We start from the raw sequence: 26,089 nt of genomic DNA, 5'->3' as shown, positions 1-26,089 counted from the left end.
CCGAGCCTGCATCTCTCCATCATCCCAGAGATCCGCGTGCGGGTTACTCCTCCAGGTGGGGCTAATGGAGCATTCCAGGTCCTACTCGGGGGGAGGCGGAGTCTGACTCCGGTGCGTGTCGCCGCTGTCCAGCCCGCGCGGCGCGAGGATGGAGAGAGTGGAATAAATCCACTCTTCTCCGTTTCCCGTGTTCGGGAGGCACTTGTGGGGGGGTGTTTTGGCGCGCAGGACCTCCTGGGGGGTTGAGGCAGCAGCGGATCCTGAACGGGGAGAACTGTGGGATTCATTCAGAGGTTTTTCTCCGGGATTCCAGCAGACAGCAGGTGACGGACATGGACGAGCAGCCCAGGATGATGCTCTCTCACGCGCCGGGCATGGCCGCGCACGCCGGCCTGCCGCAGCACGTGCACGAGGGCGGCACGGTGGTGGACGGGGACGCGCGGAAGCAGGAGCTGGGAGAAATCCTGCAGCAGATCATGACCATCACGGACCAGAGCCTGGATGAGGCGCAGGCCAGGTACGCGCGCGCGCGGGCTCCCTGTACTGTCAATGAACGCGTCAGCGTGCACGTGGGAGCGCTGATTACTATCTGAATGAAGCAACTCAAGAAAACACCAACAAAATAGGATTATTATTGACTTTAATTTTTGTTATTGTTTTTTAATTAGTTTATAGTGTTACATTCTTAAAGTATTTGTTTTTATAAAATAATCAATAATATTATTATTGATTGTAATTACTAATTTTTGTTTTTTATATGCTAATGTATTTTTTTTAAACAAAATATTACAGTAGGCTATAACAACAATTAGTTTAGTTAATTTTAATATTAAGGATTGCCCACAATATTAAAGACAATGTTTCAAATTCATATATGCATTAAAATAATAAAATAACACTACATTGTGTTTTTATAGTTTCAGAGAAGAAAACAAGGCTTTATTCTTGATACAGGTGATGATGATACACTCTTTGCATTCCCTACATGCTCATGCATCCTCTGTCCGCTTTTTCCAGTTGAAAGCAAAAATAAATGCAATTTTTTATTAATAAATCAATTTTAAATAGTTTTTTTCAAAAAAATATAAAATGCGTTTGAAATGTAAACATAAATGTAGAAATCTGATATATATATATATACATATATATATATATATTTTTCAATCTAAATGTTTTAATACTAATGATTATTATTTTTCAATTTTTTAATTCACCTTTTAATTGTATTCTTTCAGTGAACAACATGGTAAGGGCTATTTTTACAAAATTTGCAACAAATTAACTATATATATAAAATACTTTAGTGGAAATATTTACACTTTATATTTTCAAGTTTGATCAGATTCAGAAAATATATTTTTTTAATGCAGAAAATGTTACGATTTTTATCACAATCTTGGATGTATGGGTTAAATTAATAAATCAGTGTTTGCTTGTCTGTAGACCACACTTAACATGCAATGTAAGTTGTTCTTTTTTATTATTATTATTATTGGAGAGTCCCGAGTTTGAACACTCACAAAACAACTATTTACTGTGTTAAAGCAATTTTCTTAATGAAAATATGTTTCATATGAAAACTGAAAACTCTGAATGATGACCCACAATGAACCTGCTTCAGCTGTTCCAATCAAAAGTTCCTCTCCACTGGAATTCACAAAATTTCATCCAGGTTGTTGTTGTTCACCTCTCGGCATATCCGGCAAGATGTTGCCACAGTGGATCAGCTTTTCTTGCTTCGCCTTGGTGTTTTCTGGAGAGAGTTATACCCCGAATGCCCTTCCTGACACAATCATGTATTTTATCCAGGCTTGGGGGCCGACACAGAGACATAGACGGACCCCCTTGTGGCTACGCAATTAGACAATAACGTGAAGGCTCTTTTCTCAGGATTGGATTTATTTTAAAAAATGTAAACATATTTTATGTAGGAGACCCCACCTTGCTGAGAGTAGATTTATATTGTTTTTCAACTCAAGTTTTTATTGAGTTTTAACTTATCAAATAACATCTTCATAAGTAGCATATACAGCATTTTACAGGTCAGGTTCCTGAAAGAAAACAAAATAAAACAAAAAAAGTGGCAGAGCAAAATAAAAAGAACAAATAAAAACAGGGTACTGTTGTAAATCAGAATATTATATAAAAGGAAAAACAAGGAAAGTTATTAATTTCATGTACATGACAAGTTAGAAATACATAGCAAATGGAATGTTTTAATCATTCATCATGTTGATCATGTACAGTGATATTGGACCAGAAAGTGTTCCAAATTTACGTGGTGAAGTCTCAATTTTTTAAATTTGTTTAACTACATTAAAAATTGAGATATGGATATTTTTGACTTATTTAACACCTTTTTTAAAGACTCTGTCATTAATCTCTTGAATGTGACTTAATTAATATCAAAGAAGTGTCTCCTGTCCACCACCTTATGAACGTGAAGTGCTGAGTCATGCTTGTGCCATCCCTCTAAGGAGGTGTTTTCTAGATTCCCCAGAGATCAGAGCACTCAGTAAAGCAATGACCACATTTTCTTTGAGCTTTGTCATTCCAATGGACCAGTTTCTCTCAGCGTATTGCTGGGTTAGAAGTGAATGGACACTGGTCATGTTGAAGATCCTCCTGAGTTTATCAGTAACTGCTCTGATGAATAAAGGAGAACATTGTTTCTCCTCTTGTTTTCTTGGCTCCGTCCTCCATGTTCTCTTGTTTTGGCTTTCACCATAGCCCATCTGGGATATCCACTTGGACAGTGTTAATGTGGCACTTTACAGGTCTGTGCCCAGTTATGTGTTGTTCTAATTACGTCCTGATTGCGCTCAAGTGGGAATTATGAAAAGTCCAGTTGCTCTGAAGGCCGTAAACCCCATGCTCTGTGGGCAAAACTAAATTCTCTACATTTGTTTTTAGTTGTGACAATGTGAGAGACAGAATGACAGTTTCAGCTCACATTTGGCTCATTGGGGATAAAGTCAGGGTCATGTAGACCCCATCTCCAGATCTCTTCCCCTTAGAAACTCTAGTTACCCTCATGTTCAGAGATTTATTATTACACATATTATTTTTGTCTATAATTAACCTTTTGTCTCCCAATTTTGCCTGAATTAGAGTCTGACTAAATCCATTATCATTAACGGGAGGGGGGGGGGGGCATTTTTCCTCATTCCATTCTAACCTCCCCCCTCGTGCGTTTCAGGAAACATGGACTGAACTGTCACAGGATGAAGCCGGCGCTCTTCAACGTCCTCTGTGAGATCAAGGAGAAAACAGGTACTGGTGTCGCTGTCATGATCACTGGAAAGATTTGCCTTCATTTAGCATCGGTGTCCCCCTCCCTCAAAGTTGAGGGGTGGTGGTTTCATGTCTGTATCCTATTTGACCTCACATATATTTGTGTGGGAGGTGCACACAAACAAAGCCCTCCTCCCCTCCTTCTTCCCAATCAGTGATACCAAGCGAACGGAAATCGTATTTCTTTGAAATATTTTGAAAGTGTGGTTGCACTTTTGCTGCTGGCTCCACCCCCATCCTGACCCCGCAGGTTCTGACCAAGAGGACCAGGCTGCAGACAACAACATGGCGCCCCAAAATCAATAATTATTGGCCAAAAGTCCTCGGCTTGAACTGTAAATTTACACTCTTCCCCTCGGAAATAGACAGAAACCAGAAATTGATCCTCCTTCTCTCAAAAAAATAATAATTTCGGTTTAAAACTTTGGTTAAAAAAAAACACTAATTTTTCTGACAATCTTAACTGTTTTATTTTTGCATTTAGTTTCCATCCCATTGTAAATTTTTTCATTTTTTCCCCTCTGACATATCATATTTCTTACGTGATCAGCTGGTTCACAGAGACAAAGTGACATTTCGAGTTTTATAGCTTTACTTTCCAATTTTTTAATAATTTAAAGAATAGATTAAAGCATATTTTAATAACAAATATGTAGTTTTCTGTTACCCAAAATGACTTTTATGTATTAAAACAAATAATCAAAAAATGAGCATCTGCAATTTGATGTTTAGTATCAATTTGCATCATTAACTATTTAAGTTACTAGACCCAAAGTAAAAGTTAAGAACTCAAGTCCGTCTCTACTGCCCAGATACTCCGACATCCCTACATTTTTATTATGTTGAAATTTTTTCTAGATATCTTTCACTAAATTGTAACACCTGAGTGATCTATGGCAGAGTTAAACTGTGAGAGTCCACAAGAAGGCCAGAGGGCTAACGTTGTAGTAATGTCAAACAATAGAAATGAGGCTTCATATTTTACTCACTTAGTTACTTTTCGACATGCTTTTTCTTTTTCAAATAATGTAGAGCAAAAATACACCACACATCAAAAATACATTAATATATATATATATTTAATTAATATACAGTTAGATTAGTTTTTAAGATGGAAAGAGAAACTTTTGAGGTAGTTACCATTCCCGCCGTGAGCTAGTATAGATACGGAACTTCTGCTTCTGACTAAAGTTGCAAAATTCCGCTTCCGGCTAAAGATGTGTTTGGGTGTCAACTTGTCCGCAGCCAGGTCCCTCTCGTTCTGACCAGCTTAAGTTTTATTAATGAAAGAAGTAAAAGTCAGAGCTGTTAAACTTATAAGAAATGCTGTAAACTATAGTGTGAAAACCTTTGTCAGTTTTGGCAAAGTTATCAAGAATGTATTGAGTGCTAAGGGACACCCACGCTGTCCAGGCCATCATTGTGACTTTTGGTCTTCGGTGCAAAGGAGTTAACCAAACTCACAGGTTATTGAACATTTATGAACCCATTGTCCACTCTTCTATACTTTGTATAGTTCATATTCACAGTCAGACTACAACTTAAACCGGGACACAGGGCTTCCCTGCTCGGCACTCGGCATCATGGGTTGGTTAAACACCTAAATGCTTTTGAACACAGATGTGAATGCAGCTAACTGCTCCCCCAGGAGACAAGTCAAATGCAAAAATCAAATTTCCCACACTCAGGTGTGTGACAACTATTATGGGCTCTAACTTAACCTAATTATTATCTTCATCCTCATTAAAATCATAATTAACATCTTCACCATCATTATTATTGTGTGCATCAGCGTGATGCAGCCTGCCAATCACGGTACTGATGCACTTTTTTCACATCAAAGAGCTTTGTTACTGGACGGTTTGGAGTGATTTTTATTGCTTGTACTGTGATTTTAAGGATACAAAATAAATTATCTTTTTGAGCCAAAACCTGTTCAATACTACAGCTATTCATACACAAGGGGGTTTACTTACAAATTCAGAACTTTCTTGGAAGAGTCTTTTTCCAGTACTGTCACCAATAAAATGTCTGGTTTCAAAAACATGGGAATCGGTATCCAATAAGTCAAAATTTGTGGATGTTAGAACTCTTCAAAACTTTGTGTTAGGGGCATGTACCTGGGTGTTCTCAGTTATTATAGCTGAGCAGCTCATTTTCTGCAGAGTGTCAGTAGTTCATCACAAATTTGCCTCTGAGTTGTTGGCGAGACCATTGGTGTAGAGTAAGCTTCCTTCTATTTCCCATCATCCATCTGTTTACAAGCTCTCCCACGAACTTCCAGACCCTCACACTCCCGAGCTAACATTAATAGTGCAAAAACAATGGCGATTAATATTGCTGTACAGTTTTGAGCCAGATGCTAGTTTAGACAAGAAAAGCTAAGAGGTTAATGGATCTATTTGTCTGCAAGTTGATAAATCGGAATGGAGCAGAGCTGGGAGCTTGTGGCTGGTTGTTGTAGGTTCTATAAGAAAAATGTCACAAGAACTTGTTAAGATACCAAAAACACCATTTTCATTGGAGCGGGACTTTAAAGATTTCAATAGCTTTATAAGTATCATTGGGAATATCTCAATGAAATTCACAGTTAAAACAGAGAACTTGGACGTATGTTTGGTGCTGCAACCTTGAATAACACCTGAAGCCCCTAAAGTGTCTTGAAATATAATGGCTAGGCTGTAAACATTAACAATTACATCAAAATTACAAGAACCTCCTCCAGTTTTTGTTAAAGCCTCGTTCCCACTGAGCGGTCCGGTATGGTACGGTCAGGTCTGATATTTTGAGCGTTTCCATTGTAAAATGAACCCATTAAACAGTAACTTTACTTCTTGGGGGCCCTCATCAAATGTAGGTCCATGGAGCCGGTGTGACCACCCATCGATTGGCAGAAAGTGATGATGACAGTAGAAAAGTGTCTATATAGCCCTCATTTAAGCTAACGTTTCCAGCGTTTGTAAGCATTTGGGTTTTTGTGGTTTCCTGTGTACTCTTTTGGTAACGAGTCTATATTGAAAATGCAGGCAGACAACAGTAAGGCCGGGTCTGTAGTGGGACTGCAAACATCCCTCTAGCAACCGTGTGAAACAGGGTGAGCTAGCGGCACGCTAGCAGTGGAAGCGAGACTTAATAAGTGGAAATGCTCGCCAGAATTACCTGGAGCGTACCGTACCACTCCTTACCGTATCGTACCGGTCTGGACCACTCAGTGGAAATAAGGCTTAGCCCTTTAACCCCTGAGGCGTCGCCGGTGATGCTTAAACACAAAATCTTTACTGTAACTTTTCAAGTCAACAAGCTGGTTTTGTCCTTCAAAATTTGTTGGAGTTATTGTGTTAGCGGTTGAAAAGTTACAATAAATGAAAGAACATAAACAGTGGAGCTCCAGTGTAAAGGGTTAAGTGATGTTCTGCTGCACGTCTGACGAGCAGAGAGGAAGTAGGTTTTCATTCAGTTCACTATGAAGTTCCCTGAATTCCTTAATTTCCCTGAAAAAGTGATAAAACAAGTTTTCTAAAGAATGTTAGGACCATATAAAGTTGAAGAAGCTCAGGATAATTGCTGTAAGATTTGCCCCATCTGGGTGCCTGAGTTTTTTTTATCATAGAGTTGGATTCCCACCTCCTCCTGCTCCTCAGAGAAGCGTCCTCCTGTGTGCTAAGAGTCCTAGAGGCTTAGCTGCCACAATCTTCACGCAGAGGGTGGGGGGGTGAGGGCATTCCCCATAGTAGAAAGGGCACAAATTAATAAACTCCACTTAAAAAAGACCAAGATTAATGGCTTTCTCTGGCTGCAATTCAGCCTTGATTTTAGCTGCCGGCTGCTCGTTGGACAAAATCAACACTAATCAACATTTATTCCACTTTAGCCCTGAGCTCCTGGGAGACACCTCCCCAAACCCCCCCACGCACACACCCAAACACACACTCTGTCAGTCTCGCTACGCTTTTCACCTCTCATGCAGTTCCCCCATACATCACCTCCCCACTCAGCGCTCAGCGCCTCATGGGAGAGAGTGCCCCCTCCCATCAGACTGCATTAGAGTCATGATAAATTTTCTCTTTTTATTTGCATCTGATATTTCATGCAGCTGGGCTTTTTCTTGTCACCTCCCAAACGTCTATAGATTGCTGCCACTCCCCTTCTGTTGGTGGTGGTGGTGGTGGGGGTCCATTTGTACAGTTGCATCATCATCACATTATCATTCTCTTATTTAAAGTGAAACTGAAATGACCCTAACTGAATACCTCAGTCCTGTTTAGTTAGTGTTCTTGACAGCTTAAATCACTGAACACCCCCTCTTGATGTTTACTGCGTCCCGCACAGCCACACCCACATCCAACAAAGGTCCAGCATTCATTTATACATTACTGCACAAGGAAAGAGACCTCACTTTTGTTCTGATAACTTTTATAATGTGACATTTTTTTAAAATCACAGATGCAAAACTGTAAATATATTTCTAACTGTGAGGTAAAACTGAAAACGATCCAATTCAGTGCAGTCAGACTGAGATTTTGTTGAGGGGTCCTTAAAAAACCCTTGACAAGAATGATTTAAACTTAAGTCAAACTGATGTCAATCTATGATCACCTACGACACTCAACACACACAAATACAATCATTTACACAGCCGCAAATATGTGTGTGTCATGTTCTTGGATATGTGTGAAATGTTACATGTTATGTGTTTGGGTGTGTTTTATACATTTTCTCTGGTGCTGTTATGCATGTGTGGGGTTAATTTTTTGGTTTTGCCTCCCCTGCTCTATCTGCATGTCCTCTCCTTCTGGTGCAAAGCATAAACACAAAACAAAATAAAGTCAATTCTTGAAGTGTTATGCTTTAATAATAGTGCCATTAAAAAGTGTTGATAATTGGTTAGAATAGAATCCCAGCTTCTCCGTTTGCTGCAAGAGTGGACTGAGGCTCTTTTTGGGTACAATCGTTTTCACTGATAAACTTAGACAACAGTATGTAGAATAAATGTACGTATAGATTATGTTTATGCTTAGGTTTTATTCAAAATATTTGTAAAATCTGTAATTCATGACTTTTCTAAATCCGCTTGGTGATTTTCTGACATTTTCTACTGCAATTATTCTGAAAATGAAGATTAGATGGAGATTATAAGATGATCAACAAGCGTTAGTCGCTGTTGTAAAATCAGCCGTACCTCCCCGTCACTTCTACTCCGGCTGATACGCGCACGTGAGCGGCCGCTGCTGCTGACAGCTGATAAGTTATTATTCTGACAACACAGATGAGATAAAGAGGTCTGAGGAGATGGAGGATGAGGCGACTTTGATAAAGTGCCTCTCTCAGTGACTCTGATTTCTCTCATTTGTCTTAGTCTGATATGCAGATGTGGGCTGGAGTGTGCTGCTGTTAACCGGGCCCATTCAAAAGAAACTGACTGTCAGATCCAGAAACCGCCGACTCGGTCCACCTTAGCTCAACATCCATCCCTGATTCCTCCATCCGCCTCCTCCACTCCTGCCCCCCCTCCACCATTCGTTGTATCACAAATTGGGCTGACACTGAAAGTGTCAGAGCAGCAGTCACAAAATATTAACAGCTGCAGAGAAGCTCACAGAAATCTCCGTTTCTCGTGCGTCAGCAGCACAGCAGAGTTTTGTAGGGCTGTCCTACTGCTGCTGTCACGTGCACACATGCTGCTCTCACATGCACGCGCACTGCGTCCCATGCATGTCGGTCATGTGTTGCCTGTTCCTGCTGACCTCGCTCCCTGCTCTCCAGAAGCTCCTTAGTGTCTGTTTGTGTGTCAGGAGGCAGATGTTGGCTTTGCTTCCTGGAGGAGGCGTTGTTTGGGATTTTTATTCCCGAAGACAAAGCGGGATGTTCCCATGAGCCTTTGAGAGAGCTAATTTGGCTTTTATTTTCTTCTCTTATTGTCTTTGCTCTGTAAGTTTAGCAGAGGAGGGGAGGTTGAACTAGGAAAATAGAGCTGTCAATCATGTGACTCCTGAGAGGCTGTAGTGGAGGACGGGAACAATCACCTGTGTTGTCACACGCTCTGCCCTTTGATTAAAATCATGCCTTCAGTCAGAGATGATGGTGGTGCTGCTGGGGGGTTAAACCTTTACTGCTGCTTTAAAGGGGGGAAGGAACAAAGTATGCGGTTAAATCACACACAGAATCAACTATTTAGCTTAGTACTTCATTCAGCTTTTTTTCAGTATGAGGGAGATAGGATGCACTGATATTTAACAGAGATTGTGTCAAGGCGCTTCAAAAAAAGCAAAAAGCATCAAGCAACAAATCTCTGCCTTTTGTGGGCAGGACTGTTGGCGCAGAAGTTAGCTCAGCTAATTTTCCTATCAGCTCTTTGTTTACACTCTCTCGCGCAGCACCTCGCAAGCTCTAGCACACATTAGTGTAGCAAAAAAGAAAAAAAAGAGCGAGCAATGTCAGAGCTATGTACAGATTTGGGCCAAAGGTCAGCTCGTATCAGGAAAACGAAGACATTAGTGCATCCATTATTCTGCAAGTGGATGCTTCAGAATTGGAGCGCAGACTTTCATTTGCTACGTCACAAACCCAAGCTTTTTCAAACATCCAGTTTTCATCTGCTCCGTATCCAACAGGATTTGAATAAAAAAAATACTCAAATACACAGTTATAATCTTAAATTATTCTGTACACGTCCTCCTTTATAAAAAAAATACTCGAAAAACGTGTTAAAAACGCGATTTTCATTGGATCTTTAACTTTAATACCTTAAAAAATAAATGCAGAGCATTTTTTGTCAGAATGAAACCCAGCTGCTTACCTGAAAAACACGGCTGTTTCATTGGATCATTCATGGAGAACCAACCTGTCTGCTTCTCCAGATGTTTGTGAACCCTCAGAAGACTCAGAGACGACGTTCACAGGCTTTGATTGATGAAGCTGTGTCTAAAATCACACGTGCATGTACATGTACATGTATTATTGTGTATTCTTCTCCTAGTAACATGAGAAACTAGTAATATGATATCACATGTGATGAAATCAATATATAATCTTAGAAAAATGTTAAGGCAAATGATTTCCCTTGTTGGTAACTTAAAAAATAAAAAAAATAGGATTTTTTTTAGAAAAATAATTAATCTATTATTGGTTTGTTGTTTGTTTTATTTAACTGACTCTGTATTTTCCTTTAAATGTGGTCAACTCAATAAAAATAAAATAATTTGGATAAAATAAATTATTAATAATAAGGTTTATATGTTATGTTTAAATGTCAGTATGAATTATGAGATATTATTATAATAAATCAAGCTTTTATTTAGGTATTTATTACAAATTAATGTATTTTTAAACTGTAGTTCTAGTAAAATTGTGTCATAACCTTATTTAAAACTGTGCAGAGCAGATGAGTTTTGAAGCTCTGTTAACATCCATAATAAACTATTCAGTTGTGAGTTTATACACCTGAAAAGTCAGTCACATCTATCAGACACTCTTCAGCTACTCATACTGTTTGTTCTCTCTCCTTACTTTGTGTATCTTGATTACAGACATGTTATGTTTCCATAAAAAGAGATCTTTTTGTAATCTTTCACAAATGTCCTTGGGCTCCTACAACCCCCGTTTACCTGCACCATACTGCAGTGGTGTGTGTTTGTGCATTAGCTGGCCTCCTCCTGCAGGGATGAAGAAGTTAGATACATCGATGCTCACAGCCTCATCCCGTCTCCACGTTCCTGTTTTCCTGTCCTTTATTTTTTGGAATCCATTATACCTGATCCAATGAAGCAGACAGTGTTTTTACATGAGAAGGCTGGTTTATGTAAAGGGGGGGTGATGAAGAGTTGGGGGTGCTTTGACATTAATAATGTAGCACAGCCAAGCCCTGTGTGCAGCAGAGTAATGGGTATTCTTAATGACATGAAGACGGGAAAGATCAATGCTATCACACGCGTGCGCTCACATAGACTGTGGGTGTGGATGTGGGGTTTGAAGACGATGGCCCCCGCTCCAATGCCGCTCGGGTCCAGTCTGATTTAATCAGCTGAAGGTTTGAACGGCAACACTGTCTGACTGTGCTGAGCCCTCATGTTTATTTCATTACCCCCCATCCCACCACGCACACACACACACCGTCATTACTGCTCCAGCCCAGAGCCCGTGGGGGCGCCTCTAATGAATTCCTCTGCAGCTCTTCACTCCCCACTTACTTACCAGCTCCAAGTGTCAAACTAAACCAGACTGGAGAGGAATGGGAAGCTGCTGTGAGGGAGTTTGTTTGAAGTGGTTATTACTGGTGGAACAGAGATTTCCACACCATCAAGAACATGAATGTTTAATCTGCAGGCTGTGAGAAACAGACTGGTGATCCACGCTAACACTTCATCATATTTACAGACTAGTATGGGACAGAAGAGGAGTAGAAAACAGGCAACAGAGGCAGAAATGTATTGGATTGATATTGGATGTAAATAAGAAACTTACAAGACTTACATGTGAACATTATTATTTTGATGTAAGACATGAAGATGACATGAATGTGACATTTAGATACGGTGGCCTTGAAGTTCAAATCACATCAACAAATCCCTCAATGCAAAAATACATTAGAGATCACAAGGAAAATTTTAAAAAGTAACATGATTATTTAAAAAAAGATTTTAGAAATCAAAATAAAATTCCAGAAACCAAAATGTAATAAAACAAAAGTAAATGTTTCAGGAAAAAAAGTAATTTTCAGAAATCAATATGAAATGTTGAAAAAAATGAAGTAAAATAAGGAACCAGATAAGGTAGGTACCGCGGGATGTCTTTAACCGGATGACGATGTTTCTTCAACCTTTGTCTTTTGGCATGGAATAACTTTAGCTCCAATAGAAGATATTTCTCCAAGCTTCTGCTTTACCCCTTTATCAAAACTCAAACCTCACCATCCAATCAGTGATGCTCCCTACATTTTCTGTTGTTTTTTTCATGTTTTTATCATTTAATTTTGAGGTTTTTGATTTACTTTTCTTTTACAAAATGTTAATTTTTTGTTTTTAATTTTAGTTTCTGAAATTTTGTTTTAACTTTTAAAACAGTAGTTGAGATAGGCTTCAGTGTCCACCATGACACCTACACTGGACACAGCATATAGAAGATGGATGGATGGATAAGGCACATGCATATAAGAGGTACCAGACACAATATCAAACATCAGAAACGTCTATTTAATCAGAATCATTTATTATCATTGCAATTTACATTGTAACGAATCAAAAGAAACATAGGACAATAACTGTGCAACATGACAAATAGACAGAAGAAAAGAGGTAGAGTTCAAATGTGCAGATGTGCATGGATGCAATAGTGCAAAATACAGTTTGTAAATAGAACATTTTAAATGCAATGTATAAAAATAACAAAATAATATTTATTAATAAATTAAGAGGTAATAAAAAGTCCGATATGAACTTGGTTGTCATCAAATTTGTATTGTACTTATTATGGTTTCATAACACACTAGACGAGACAACATCTCCTGCTGGAAGTACTGAGCCGAAGTATCTGGAAGCTGAGGCACAAAAATCACCAACCTTTTGTAGAGTCAATCATTGCAGACCTCCAAACTTCAAATTATCAAGGATGTTTACTCTAGAGCAGAGGAGACACTTCCTCACAAGTTTGGCCGTGATCTTCCAGTGTGAAGTTCAGTGGAGGAGTTAGCAGGAGTATTAGCAGGAGTCTTGGCCTGCAACATGCATTGCGCCTCTTTTCTGTGACTGATGGTACAGCAACACACCTGACTTCCTGCAGAGCATCCTGGTGGAGTAGCTGTGACCTGCTGGAGTGTCACTGTTGAATTTATGTGGCATATAAAGTCCACAGCTTGTTAGCCTAAATGAATGTGCAGCGTTAATTAAAGACAAGAGCATTAGGAGGGTTTGAAGATCTGAGCTGCCTCGTCTTCTAATGAAGGATTAATTAAAAAATAATTTTATTCCGCCTGACAGACACCAGCCTGAAACCAGGGCTCATCATTACCAGGTCTCTCGAAAGCATCTCTCCTGTCTGGAAAACAGACATTTACTGTGGTGGGGGGGAGTGGTGAAAGAGTTGGGTTAATTAAATTTTCTTTGCCCCCTCTTTGCTCTCCCACCCCCTCCTCTCCGTTTCTCGGCTGACAGAGCAGAAGGGAGGCTTGCCACACTACTTGTGCAATTATGGTAATGGTATGCCATTAGGCCATGATTCTGTATGAATGATCAAGAAGGAGGGGGGGGCACCCCACAGCACAAACGATAATGGCGCATGCAGCTCGTTGATATGACTCTAGCCGGATCATTTGCATAATTACCCCCCCCTCTACCCCCTCACTAACGAGAGGTGTGGCTTTGTGGCAGAGCTGCACGAGGCTCAGAGATGTGACACAAAAAAGATGCATGTTTTCATAGCATGACATGTTTTGGAAGGATTCCAGTTGCAGCGCGCACGCTCTTCAGCTTATTTCACTGGAGCCCTCCCTCACATGAGACATGGCCACGCCCTCAGGCCTCTGTGCTCCTACGCAGAGTTCAAAAGGGATTTCCATGCCCTCATTACAGATTATATTGATTATACATTTTCAAACAGGTTATTCTGGGATCACGTTAAGTTCTGACGTTACTGCTGTAAAAACGGCCGGATGCAAATGTTTGTCAGGATCTTATAAGTTCCGTTTTTGAAGATTGAATGTATTTTATTCAGAATGTAAGTAAGATTGTTGTGTTAAAGATGTATTTTACTATAATAAGTGCATTGTAAAATATAAATTAACCCTAGAGCACTTTGGCTCTAAAAAGTTACACCATCACTTTTGCCGGGTAATTTTTACCCAATATAATGTAAAATCTAAAATGTATTTTTTGTGGAAAAAAAAATCGTATGATAAATTAGAGACTTTTCTTTGATTTTCAACCGTGGTTTGTGTGACAAAATGCAATATAAAAACATAGGATGATCCTAAAAACATGTTTGAAAATTACAGAAAAATTAGGACTTTGAGATGAAAAAAATTCCTGAATAATGACACCAGAGACTTGGCTTTTGGTCCACCCATTGCTGGAACATGTGAGATTTTACCCAGAGACCCACGACACTCAGAAAAATGTGACATATTGAAAATCATGTAAATGCTTTAGCTTGGGTGAAAATCACCCGACGATATGCTCTAGGGTTAAAAGGTGAAGGGTGAAATATTTTGACACCACCAAAAACTGATTTCAGCAAACGTATTACTAATTTAACTCATCACATAACATTTTGTATAAGGTGTCAATCAGGACGGCACTGAGCTCCATCCACCATAGACCATAGAACTGAAGCCACAGTTTCCTACGTTCTCAGCTGTTGAGCTGCTTGTGATGTTTTGATGTTTTTGATGTTCTGGTTTTCTTGCGTTCAAACATCCCGATGTCCTTTGCTCACAATCGTGTCTTGATCTATAATTCCTTTTTCTTGTTCTCATGCATTCTCTTTGCACAAACAAAGGCGGAAAGTTTCCACGCTGTCTTCAGACTCTGTCCCAGATTTGATCAGAAAGATCTTTATTTATTGATGAGTCATGCGTTTGGATATTTTGGTGTTCTGAAGTTCGGACTGTCTTATGCATAGACTTTTCAGGTGTAAAGCCATCCAGATATCCTAACGTTTGGCTGTTCTTACAAGTTTTTGTTTTCAGTGGGACGTCATAATCCAATCACGTGATTTCAAGGTTATTATTACAGATAAATACTCCACTAGAAGACTGCAGAAACATGTTTTCTTTGTGCAGATAGTGTAAAGTCGATGACAAAAACATTGCAATAGCAAACTCCAAGTAAGTGCACGTTGCCATGGGGTTTATTAAATTGTTATTAAAACCACACAGTTCAGAACGACTCAGCCCACACTTCACAAAACAGTTGATGAGACTAGAAACGGGCTCAAATCAGAGAAGGTAGAGATGTTGGTTTTCATCAAGAAAATAAACGTTTAATTCTATGAGAATTAAGAGTACATTTCTTAAAAAAAGCGCATTACTGGCCTTACCTTCGGACACTGCTGCACTTTTATTTTCTTATTTATTTTAACTTTTTTTAACTAATGTTAAGATGATCTGCTACCTTCTTATGATGATTCCGATGTTGTTGTGTTTAGATTCTTTAATATTCTCATGTTCGCATCCTCAAATGTTCGGACAATGATTTGGTGGGAGGATATCCCGACATCTTTTTAAAGTTCGGTAGATCTAATATTCTCATTTAAAGTTCGGACACTCCTGTGTTCAAACATTTCTGTTTCGATTCTCCTCTTTAGTGGCTGATCTATGTCCTTGCACCTGCAATACCTGGCTCAATAATGTGAGGCCTATTTTTCATTTTAAAGGGCTTGAAAAAATCCATTTGACTTTTAGAACACATTTCAAACGTACATATTTGTCTATTCACTGGAAGCTATGAGTGTGACTTGATTGATCCTCGATCCTGTCTGCTTCTTCTCAGCCCTTCCTTCCCTCTCCTCCTCTTCTGTTTTGTCTGATGGAAGCTCTTTGGCCCACAGGATTGTCTGGAACTGAGTCCAAAGGACCGCGATTGAAATGTTGCTTTATTGATTTAGCTTGACAGACAAGAAACATCAAAGAGAGATATGAGAGGCGTTGTGTGCTGGCTGCAGTGGATGCAGCATAAATGAGACATGAATCACGCAGAAAAGAGACAGGCACTGCTTTTCTTCACTGTTGTTGTCTTTGTCAGTGGTCAAGTGAGGAAAGGCATCTTCAGGCTCTGATGATTCTGTCTTTGTTTGTCTTAACTCCTCAAATCTCAACTTTTATGTTTGTGGAAAGTCTTAGTGGAATGCCAGTGAGGTACAGAAGTGACATTTTGAAGGTTGTGGGAAGAAAGCAGGAACGTTTGAAGGAAGAGACAAGTACTTCCTGTCTGGGATGATCTCCCTCAAACGGACTGTTTGTCCTGCTGGAAAAGTTCTGCCCTCATTTCAACATCAGCTTCCAGTTATAGTGGTCTAAGTAAACCATAATCACTATAATCAATTGAACTTTTCCGATCATGACATGTCTTAATCAGCAGAGTTTTAGATTTGAACTGTCCAGAACGGTAAGGTTTTAGTAATGTTTCACAAGAGCAGAAGCTCCTTCATCTAAGAAGAGGATGGACTTCGTAAAGAAGATCTCAAAAGATTTTTCTCTGCAATCAAACTGAAAGAATCAAAATTTGTGAAAAAAAAAGTAAAAACAGTCACTTCCATCCTAGCGCTCTTCTCTTCTGACTACAGCTGCCACAAACGATTATTTAAATAGTCGACAAATTACCGATTATTTTTCCGATCAGTCCACTAATCGGGGTATGCGTAAACTGGACGTAAAACACACATCTTAACCATCATTAGCTTTACACTTCAAGTGTTTAAGCTATATGCTAACTAAAATTAAAGACAATTAAGGTGATAGTTTATTATTAATGAATCATACAGCTTCTTTCCTTCACTTTTTCATTTTTCTTAATTTTTTAATTTATTTTTAGTGTTTCCCACTTTCCAAGTTTTCCTAGAACTTCCTGTGACATCATAACTGACCCGGACTAGCCTTATGGTGCTCATGTGTCGAAGACAACAGCAGGTGTGAAATTAGAAAGCATGCACTGTAGTTTTGAGATTAAAAAAATATGACTTATCAGCTATTTTTTTCCCCACAATTTGTTTATTGATTTTTGTATTTGAAAGCAGGTACAAAACATGAAAAGGGAATTTTTCCTTGTAATAGTAAACCCCTATAGCAGACAGATACACAAAATAATAAAGAGCCACAACAAAAACAGCATATGGCTACATTAAAACAAAATGAGACAAAACAAAACAGACACTAATCGACTATTAAATTAATCGACTATTTTAATACTGGGGGCTGCACGGTGGCGCAGTGGTTAGCGCTCTCGCCTCACAGCGAGAAGGCCCTGGTTCGAATCCCAGCTGGGACCTTTCTGTGTGGAGTTTGCATGTTCTCCCCGTGCATGCGTGGGTTTTCACCGGGGACTCCGGCTTCCTCCCACCGTCCAAAAACATGCTTCATAGGTTAATTGGTGACTCTGAATTGCCCCCAGGTGTGAATGTGAGAGTGAATGGGTGTGTGATTGAGGCCCTGAGACAGACTGGCGACCTGTCCAGGGTGTACCCCGCCTTCGCCTAACAGTAGCCGGGATAGGCTCCGGCACCCCGCGACCCCGAAAGGGACAAAGCGGTCAAGAAAATGGATGGATTTTAATACTGTTTTAATAGTCGACATAGTCGTGACTAATCGACTAATCAAGGCAGCCCTACTTCTGACCTCAAACCCCAGCAGGACAGATGAATGTATCTTTTCATGTTTCCTCCTCCCTCAGAGCAGCTGTGTTCCCACAGCGAGAGGGAAATAATGGTGGTTCTCTTCTAAAGGGAGGGGTACTGATAAGAAAACATGTTCGCCCAATGTGGCATGTGTAAAGGCTCGGCGGCGGCCTCATCTTCTGAAGCTCCCTCGGAGAAAGCAGCCGCTTTCTGAAGGTTACCTCGTCTACGGCGTACATGTTTGTGCCGCTCAGAGCCTGGAGCAGCCTGTGGGGGGGCGTGTTGGCAGCTGCACAGACAGCACCAGGCTTTGTTCCATCACCCTTCATCTTAAGTATAGCCCCTTAGCTGAGCAAGCCACACTGCAACGTGCACGCTCTGCTCGGTGGTGTCAGCGACTCGAACAACATGCGTCCAGCGTGCTACTTGAGTGTGATTGAGTTATTGTTGAGGGAGAGCAACTCTTTGGCCCCACTCAGCCTAAGTTTATTGACTATTTATAGCAATGTGCGTCCAGGAACTGAAGGCGATCCCGCTCTTCCCCCCGCGTGTTAGCTGCTGCTATGTTCAGAAATCCTGAGTTTGTGCATCACTCACAGTTTGAACTTTCTTGATTTGAGATGGAAAAAGGGTTTGAGCGTGCACAGAAGACATGCGTCAGCCTGTCACTCTCTGAGGCAGTAAAGGTGCTCAGTCACTCCCTCGTTGACTCTCAATCTACAGAGATAAACCTTTACTGGATGAGAAAATACAGCACAGGGATCTGACTACTTTTCTTGGCTTTTTTACTAGCTCCATCATGGTCCCTTTGTGACATTTTAAAACTTTATTGGACTGGCTCAAAAATGTGGGGTTAGTGTATAAAAAGAGGAGTTATTGGACTGTGTGCTCTTTTAGGGAAAAGAGGCTGTAATGTGGCTCTCAGGCTGATGATAGGCAGCTGTTAGATTATAGTTTAACAGTTGGTACGTGGCCTTTTAAGGCCTCCCCATCCTGTCGGAGTTCTTAGACAAGATGGGGAGACGCAATCAGGCCACACCCTAAACCTGTTTCTGTAGTTCAAGTGACATTACTCCATAAATGTGTGATCATCATAAAATATCTCGTTTTGATTGATCATCAGACATGTTGGAATTCAATCAGCTGTGAACTTTCTAAAGATGAACAAAAATGCATACACATCCTCCAATTCAACCACAGCAATTTCTCCCTGTGACCTGACCTGAGGACGGTGGCAGACAAATTAACTCTTTTATTTCCTAACCAAGATAAATTCTAAAAAAATAAAAATAAAATAAGAAAATTTCTGCTGTGTATTGTCTTGGGGAAGTAATATGCACAATCAATGTTTTTTTATATGTTTTCTAAATGTGCTCTTTGGGCTTAAAGTCCCTCGCCAGTCATCTTTTGATCTATTATAAGTGTTACCATTGGTCTTACCATTGGTCTTTTCACTATGATTTTGATGTTTTGATGTTTTTAATAAAAAAAAAATTGGGGACAAAGTTTCTGCAATGGGCAGTACTTCACTGGAAATTTGGCACTGAGTCGAGGGGGGTACCGTTGGCTCAGAGTAAGGCCAACTCCAGTTCCCATAATTCATCTGTTTACGCTCTCTCCCGTTAGCTAACAGCCCCTCACACCACTACCCTAACATTAGTGGTGCAATAAAATTGGCGAGCAGAATTGGAGCTATTGAAGGATCAGATGTAGATTGATCTGTTTGTCTACAAGTGGATGCATTAGAATGGACGTCTTATTTGCTCCTGATTTACAAAGATTCGAATAAATAAATACTCAGAAACACAATTTTAACTTTGATTTTCTTTATACCGGTATATGTCCTCTATCATGAGGAAAAATGCCACAAGAACATGTTAAAAACACTATTTTTTCATTGAAATGGGTATTTAAGTCTGTGCTCAGAAAAGCAGATATGAACTCCAAGAACTGATGAAGGCAGGGTCCTCAAACGAAGGTTCTCCATGACCTTTGGCCCTGTCCTCCTCATAGAAACAAACCTGTTATGAAATCCTGACATCATGGCGACGTCGTTTTCTCTGATGAAAGTTGTTTGATCCAAAGCAAGAGATTAATCCGCAACAGAAATCCTGGATGAAAATGGAGAAAAGGAATTTGGAAAAACTGAAAATAAAAGGGTGCAGCTGCTTGCCTTGAATTAGAGTGAGATGTCTGGGCAGAAAACATACAGGTTATCATATAGAAGTTTTCAAACGTGATGTTTTGTTTCAAAAAAGGTATCAAAACTGAGGAGAAATAATATCTAATTGTTCCCAATCATTTCTGGAACTGCAGTTTAATCAGGGGACTAGTCAAATTTTAGCCACCAAGAGTAACATGTGACAACTAGAAACCATTTAGAACCTTACAAAACCACCATGAGATAATCTATACAGCCCCTGAGAAGATCTGTAAAAGAATCAGACAGTCCGTAAGGCTGATAGTCTATGTACATTGATCACATACATGCTAGTTTGGGACATAAGTGAGCACAAGAATCCCTCAAGAGGAGCTTTGTGATTAAGATCCCCCTGCCCCACATATACATGTCATTTTGTAGCTGTTAAGTTATTAGTCCAAACCTGGGGGGAAGTGAGTGGTATGTTTGTGAGCTGCTCCTTCCATCATGATCTCAGAACAGATCTGTGATAATCAAGCCAAGGATTGACAGCAGTTTCCCCTGTAAGCAGGCCCCGTTACACTCCCCACCCCCATGATGGCTCTGTGAAGGTACTTTTACAGAGAGAGCTCTCTTTTTCACAGCCGGGGAAAATTGTCGGCCGTAAATTGCTCCGGCATCTTAAAGATCTGCTCTGCTCTCCTTTAGAAAATTGCTTTGCTGCACTTAAAAACAGGTGGATTGCAGCATTAGCATAACAACATTCAGACAGGAATCCGCCCTGGTGGCGGTGATGGTGAGAGGGTGAAATGAAGTCTGAAGAAGCTGCACCCTGAGATGCCTCACTTATTTTTTGATTCACACTAAAATAAAAAATAGAAGAGTTCAAGCTGATTGGTGAAGCAGACGTGCTATCACACACTGCTCCAAAACAACACTACTTCGTTTTCTGTCTTGCTGGCATGATGCTCTCACAGCTCATTTGAAAAAGCTCCAGGCCAAACCATCATCAAGACGATTGGGTAATTGGGGAAAAATGCAAAAAGGCAGGGTAGTTGTGAACTGAACTAAAGATCAAACACCAGCTTTGACACAGTTTGAGCATAACGATGGGCTAGACTTTCTTTGTCTGCTAATGAAAGTATGAAAGTGTCTGTCTAATATGTGAAGATTCTTGTGTTTCCTCATTGATTAGATCTGGGGTCTGCAATCTGTAAGGGTGTATTCAAACTAGAAAAGTCTGTTAGTCTGGGCCGAATCCACTTAATTTGGTCCACACCAAAATCGTGTGAGAAGCAATGTGGCCACATTTTAATGAGTTTCTGTTCCATAACTGCTCCACGTTTCTCCATGGCTCTCTGTTTATTTCCCATAATGCCAGACTACAGTAGCCATTTGATCCAACTGTTCCACTCTGAGCACAGAGCCTATACAGACTGAGGAAATTCAGAGCAAACCAGAGATCAATACGATTGTAATCTAACTGAGATCACTTTGAAAGATGGGTTTTGAGAGCGCTTCCTGGTCTAAAGTCTAGACCAGGGTCCAATTGGGTGTATTTAGACTAAAAATTTGTTCTGGATTATTTGGGGAAATAAACTAGTTCATTTAAGCAAACCAAATATATCCAGTCTGAATACACTCTTAGAGAGCCAATCAGGACAATCTCTTCCTGATCAAAACACATGTTTAACCTAAAATATGCTCATTTTACTTTTATGCTACGTATATATGAACTATTTTTATGAATAAAAACAGAATTTTAAAGGCAAAATGTAAATGTATTTTTTTTTAAAAAGGGTCATATATTTTTCTTCTTAAGAATTTCAACACCCTGGACAACATATGATCATCTCACTGCCACAAATATAATCAATAAAATGTAATTTTTCTTGTTATACCTTAAGTTTACCTTGGTGTGTCTTTATCCTGACTATGTGCTTTAAACTTTTTCCAAGCACAGACAAAATTTAAAGATCAAATATATATATACATATATACATATGACAAACTGTGGACTCTATTCCAGAGGCTCCGGAGACTCCGGGTGCAGTCCCCTGCATTAGACCATAGAGTCCACGGTTTGTCAATGGTGCAGATGTACTGTCACATCTTGTCCAAGAGAATTTGCCCCCCCTCACATCTCACACACAAATGTTGCTTCAGACTCTGAAACCTGTTTCCTGCTCTCTTAACTCTTCTTTTATCAGCAACAGGATGTTTTATGGTAATCTTGTTTTCTGGCAACTCTCTGACAATTTCCCTCACACACCCAAGTCCTCCTTCCTATTGGAGATGAAAACAGATATTTACCAGTCAGAGGGAAACTTTTATGAATGCTGCATTAGAAGGCCTCTTTTCAGGCTTTTCTCAGTCTCAGAGGATAGGTGCTTCATGTGTGAAATCCTTAATCATGTAATTTTCAAAAAATGACCCAAGATGTTGTCATCTTCTTAGCTTTGGAAACTTGATCTCTGAAGGGGAGAGGGCGCAGCAAAGACATTGGCTGGTGATGGAAGCCCTTTCCTAGAAGTTACATCATTTATATTTTTATGAAAAGCTTGGGTTGGTGCCACTACTGACTTTACACATCTTCAGGCAATTCAGCGAATCAGCACCCAAACCCGAGCACACAGATCTGTGCTCAAACGAGCACACGTGATGCCTGCATTACACAAATGGAAGGTCAAACTTTGGCTGATGGAATGCTGCACATCGGGAATCATGAGCCACGGGGCTGAGAGAATCAGGAAATAAACATTAAAATGTCTATGGTTGTCCCAACGCTGACACTCAAATGTTGATGTTGTTAATAGTAAGCAGGAGCCCCGCCCCTTCACAAACTCACAGAGGCATGGTTATGTGTGCTGTTCCAAAAAAGTAGAAATTAAGGCAACAAAGATCGCAAAACCGCAGTAAAATTAAAGAAAAGGAAAACTTGAAAGAAAAGCATAAAGAGAAAAAAGAAGAAAATAATAAAATAGAAAAAAATGTGAAGAAATCAAACTTAGAACAAAACATAAAAAATGATGGAAAAGTCTAAAAAAAATGAAGATTTCCAAGAGGTAAAACTAAGAAAAGATGTTAAGTAAATCTAAGCTGAAGAAGACAGAAGGGAAAAAAGTGGGGAATCACAAAAATAAAAATGAGGGGAGGAAAGAAGTAAGAAAAAAATAATTTACCAAAATAGGGATATTAGGGGAAAAACTGATAAACTGGGGCAAAATTGAGAAAAGGAGGAATGGCAGAAAATTTGAAAGAAATACAGAAATCAGGAGAATGAAAAATAGTAAAATGAGAAAGTTTGAGGAAAAAAGAAGATACAGCCTTTTTTAACATTTTTTGCTGTGTTTTTAAAATAAACGAGTTCAGCACCCAGAGGTGGGTTTAATCAGACTGATCATAGGGAACAAACTAACTGTACTTCGGTCTGCTGTCTTTGTTTCAGTAAGGCAGGTTTGGAGGTGGACTGACCCGTCTTGGAAAGTCGTAGGCCCACTCTGTAAACAGTGTGTGTGGGCCTTCAGTAGAGGTTAGGTCACACGCTCACGTGGCTTCAGGGCATTTTTCCATGTATTTCCTGCCTCTGCATTTAGCTGTCTACTGTGTATGCTGCCTTTGCCCAGCAGTAGCTGAGATAGAATCCAGCAACCGCTTCTCCCCAAAATGGATTCAGTGGGTTTGGAAGATGGATGGGTGGATGGATAGTATGTTCACGGTTTAAACGAGTTTATGTGAGAGGACATGCGAGGAGAAGGAGATTCCCCCCTGTGACCGGAGGAGGCTTCTCCCTGCTTCTGACCTGCTGTGTGGTCACATGACATAGAGGTGTCTCAGTGAGTGGCGGTGTTCATGATCTGCTGCAGTTGTGGCATCGTATTCCTCCACATGGCTAAAAAATGACATTTCTGGCTGTAGATAGAGTACATTCTGCACCAGAATGTGTGAGTGGATTGGTTATTTGGTTACAAATGTGCCCAACAGTGACTGTAGATGATGCTGCTGACGCTGGCTTAGCCACTGCAGACTGGGTCCTGCATGCATGAGCGGGCCTGTCGAGTTGTGAGGGTGGAGTGCCGCAGCCGGATCACACCGAGCTCCTCTTCTGCTACCACAGATAGTAACTTCCACTAACACAGAGTGACAGGGAATCAAAGGGACATCGGGGGCAGAGTGAGGCTGTGATTGCTCATGCTGAGGGTGGCTGTGTGGTCACCCTCCCCTGGCCTGGTTTCTGTGACGTGCTCGTCTGCCCCCTTGAAGGAATGGCTCTAATAAGCTGGTGCAGATCAGGGCAACTCTAAATGACAGGGCGGGCCAAATCCACATGCCTGAGGTGATGCACAATACACCCCCCACCCCGCCCGCTGCTGTCTGGAGTTGGGCTTCATGTGACACGGGACACTTGGTTGGATGAGCTGAGCTGCTTTATATCTTCACTGGAGAACTCTGACTTGAAGGTTGCCAGCTTGTTCTGCTTCGTCTGTGTTGTTTGTTTGTTCGGCAGAACTTAGCTGCCCAAAAAAGGACATAAAACCTCGTGATCCAGTTATGGTTCTTCATTTTTTCATTCTTTTATGAAGCCTTGAAGACTGTTGTTACCCATCCTGCTTCAATACTCCCTTCAGGCAGTAATGAAGTGTCCCCAGAATCCAAAGATCACCCACAATTCTCTTGATGAGATGAGGTCCAGATGACCCCACTATTAATGTAAACATGCCTAAGATAGCTCAAGGGTTAAAATGTCGACTTCTGTGTCCACCACAGCCTAGATGATCCATTCATTTTCTAAACCGACTGAATTCCTTTTGGGGTCACAGGGTCACTAAAGCCAACCTAGTTAGGGCGAAGGCAGAGTACACCCTGGACAGTTCACTGGTCCTTTGCTGGACTGGACTAGTCCAGTCTGTCAAGTGTGGCCTGGTTCAGTTCACTCTCCTCCAGAATAAACCTTTTTGATTAACACTTTAGTACCGGAGCTCTCAAGTTGTATAGAATGACGATACTTTATTTACCAGATTGTCCGTTTGTGACATGCATCAGCAAATTCAGTCCTTTGAGTTTAAAAAACATGACACCAAGATGTGCATGTTTTAGGAGGAATTTATGGGACTCCAAAACTTGTGAGAAGGCTCATTGCAGTTCAAAGAACCAGTAACCGTAGTGCAGAAATATTCTGGGTTTTGAAGTCTTAAACTGCTGGGATCACTGATAGTTCAGCTCTGGACCATTAATAATTGGCATGACAGATCCATGCTTTCATGTTGTTGATGTCAAATTCTGACAATCCGAATCTCGCAGCAGAGTTGGAGACTCATTAGACCAAACATTTTTCCAATCTTCTATTCTTCTATTGTCCAGTTTTGGTGAACAAGTGTGAATTGTAGCCTCAGTTTCCTGTTATTAGGTGACAGGAGTGGTACCTGGTGTGTTCTTCTGGTGCTGTAGTCCATCTGTCCCAAGGCTGGACGTGTTGTGTGTTCAGAGACGTTCTTCCTCAGACCTCGGTTGTAACCAGTGATTTTGAGTTACTGTTGTCTTTCTATCAGCTGTAATCATTCTGGTCATTCTCCTCTGACCTTTGCTATCAACAAGGCATTTCCCAAACAGAACAGCCGCTCACTGGATATTTTCTCTTTATCTGACCATTCTCTGTAAACCCTAGAGGTGGTTGTTGGTGAAAATCCTGAAATTCTGAAATACTCAGGCCAGCCCGTCTGGTACTAACAACCATTTAAAGTCACCTAAATCCTTTTAGTTCTACATTCTGATACTTGGTTTGAACTGCAGCAGATCGTCTTGATCCTGTCCACGTGACTAAATACAATGAGTTGCTGCCATGTGATGGGCTGATAAGAAATGTACATTAACAAGCAGTTAGACAAGTATACCTTGTGAGTATGGACTGGTAACCGCTCGAGCTGTGTTTAAATTTGCCAAATTAGACTATTAAGCTAATCAAACAGTTAATCAGTCAGACTTCTAATCAGTCAGACGGTTTCACGGTCAAGCTGCATGCATTTAGCCAGTAAGGTTGTCCTTGTTTAATGATGAGCCTGTTTATAGAGGCTCATTATCGCTGCTTATTAATTTGGAGTGTCTGTGATTGTTCCCCCTCTGCTTTAATGATGGTTTCATTTTCAGGCTGCAGAAAAGATACCATTGTTTCTGATTTCCAGTCTTTTTCTTATGTCCCAGTAAATAGACCCCCACCCAAGTCACCTGAGTGCAGATGCCGTCTAAAGATGCTCTGCAGGTGGATTAGGGGTGCAGCAGATATTGCAGCTTGTAACCCGTTGAAGTGTGTGTATGGGGGGTGCTATGCTACAGTGTGCC

The 26,089-nt window shown here is 40.4% G+C and overlaps 1 protein-coding gene across 2 annotated transcripts in view; it reads left to right on the top strand.

Moving 5' to 3' along the window:
• The first annotated feature begins 33 nt into the window (after positions 1-33).
• LOC112150672 (pre-B-cell leukemia transcription factor 1) overlaps positions 34-26,089 on the top strand; it is a 40,984-nt gene continuing 14,928 nt past the window's right edge. For both annotated transcript variants that reach the window (XM_024279129.2, XM_024279128.2), the window contains exons 1-2: positions 34-517; positions 3,200-3,273. In XM_024279129.2, the coding sequence (XP_024134897.1) occupies positions 333-517; positions 3,200-3,273 (259 nt within the window). In that variant the 5' untranslated portion in view covers positions 34-332. The remainder of the gene's footprint in view (positions 518-3,199; positions 3,274-26,089) is intronic.

Source organism: Oryzias melastigma, linkage group LG4, assembly GCF_002922805.2.
Source record: "Oryzias melastigma strain HK-1 linkage group LG4, ASM292280v2, whole genome shotgun sequence".
Lineage (NCBI taxonomy): Eukaryota > Metazoa > Chordata > Actinopteri > Beloniformes > Adrianichthyidae > Oryzias > Oryzias melastigma.
Note: the sequence above shows the minus strand (reverse complement) of the source record. Positions and strands in the feature narration are given on the sequence as shown.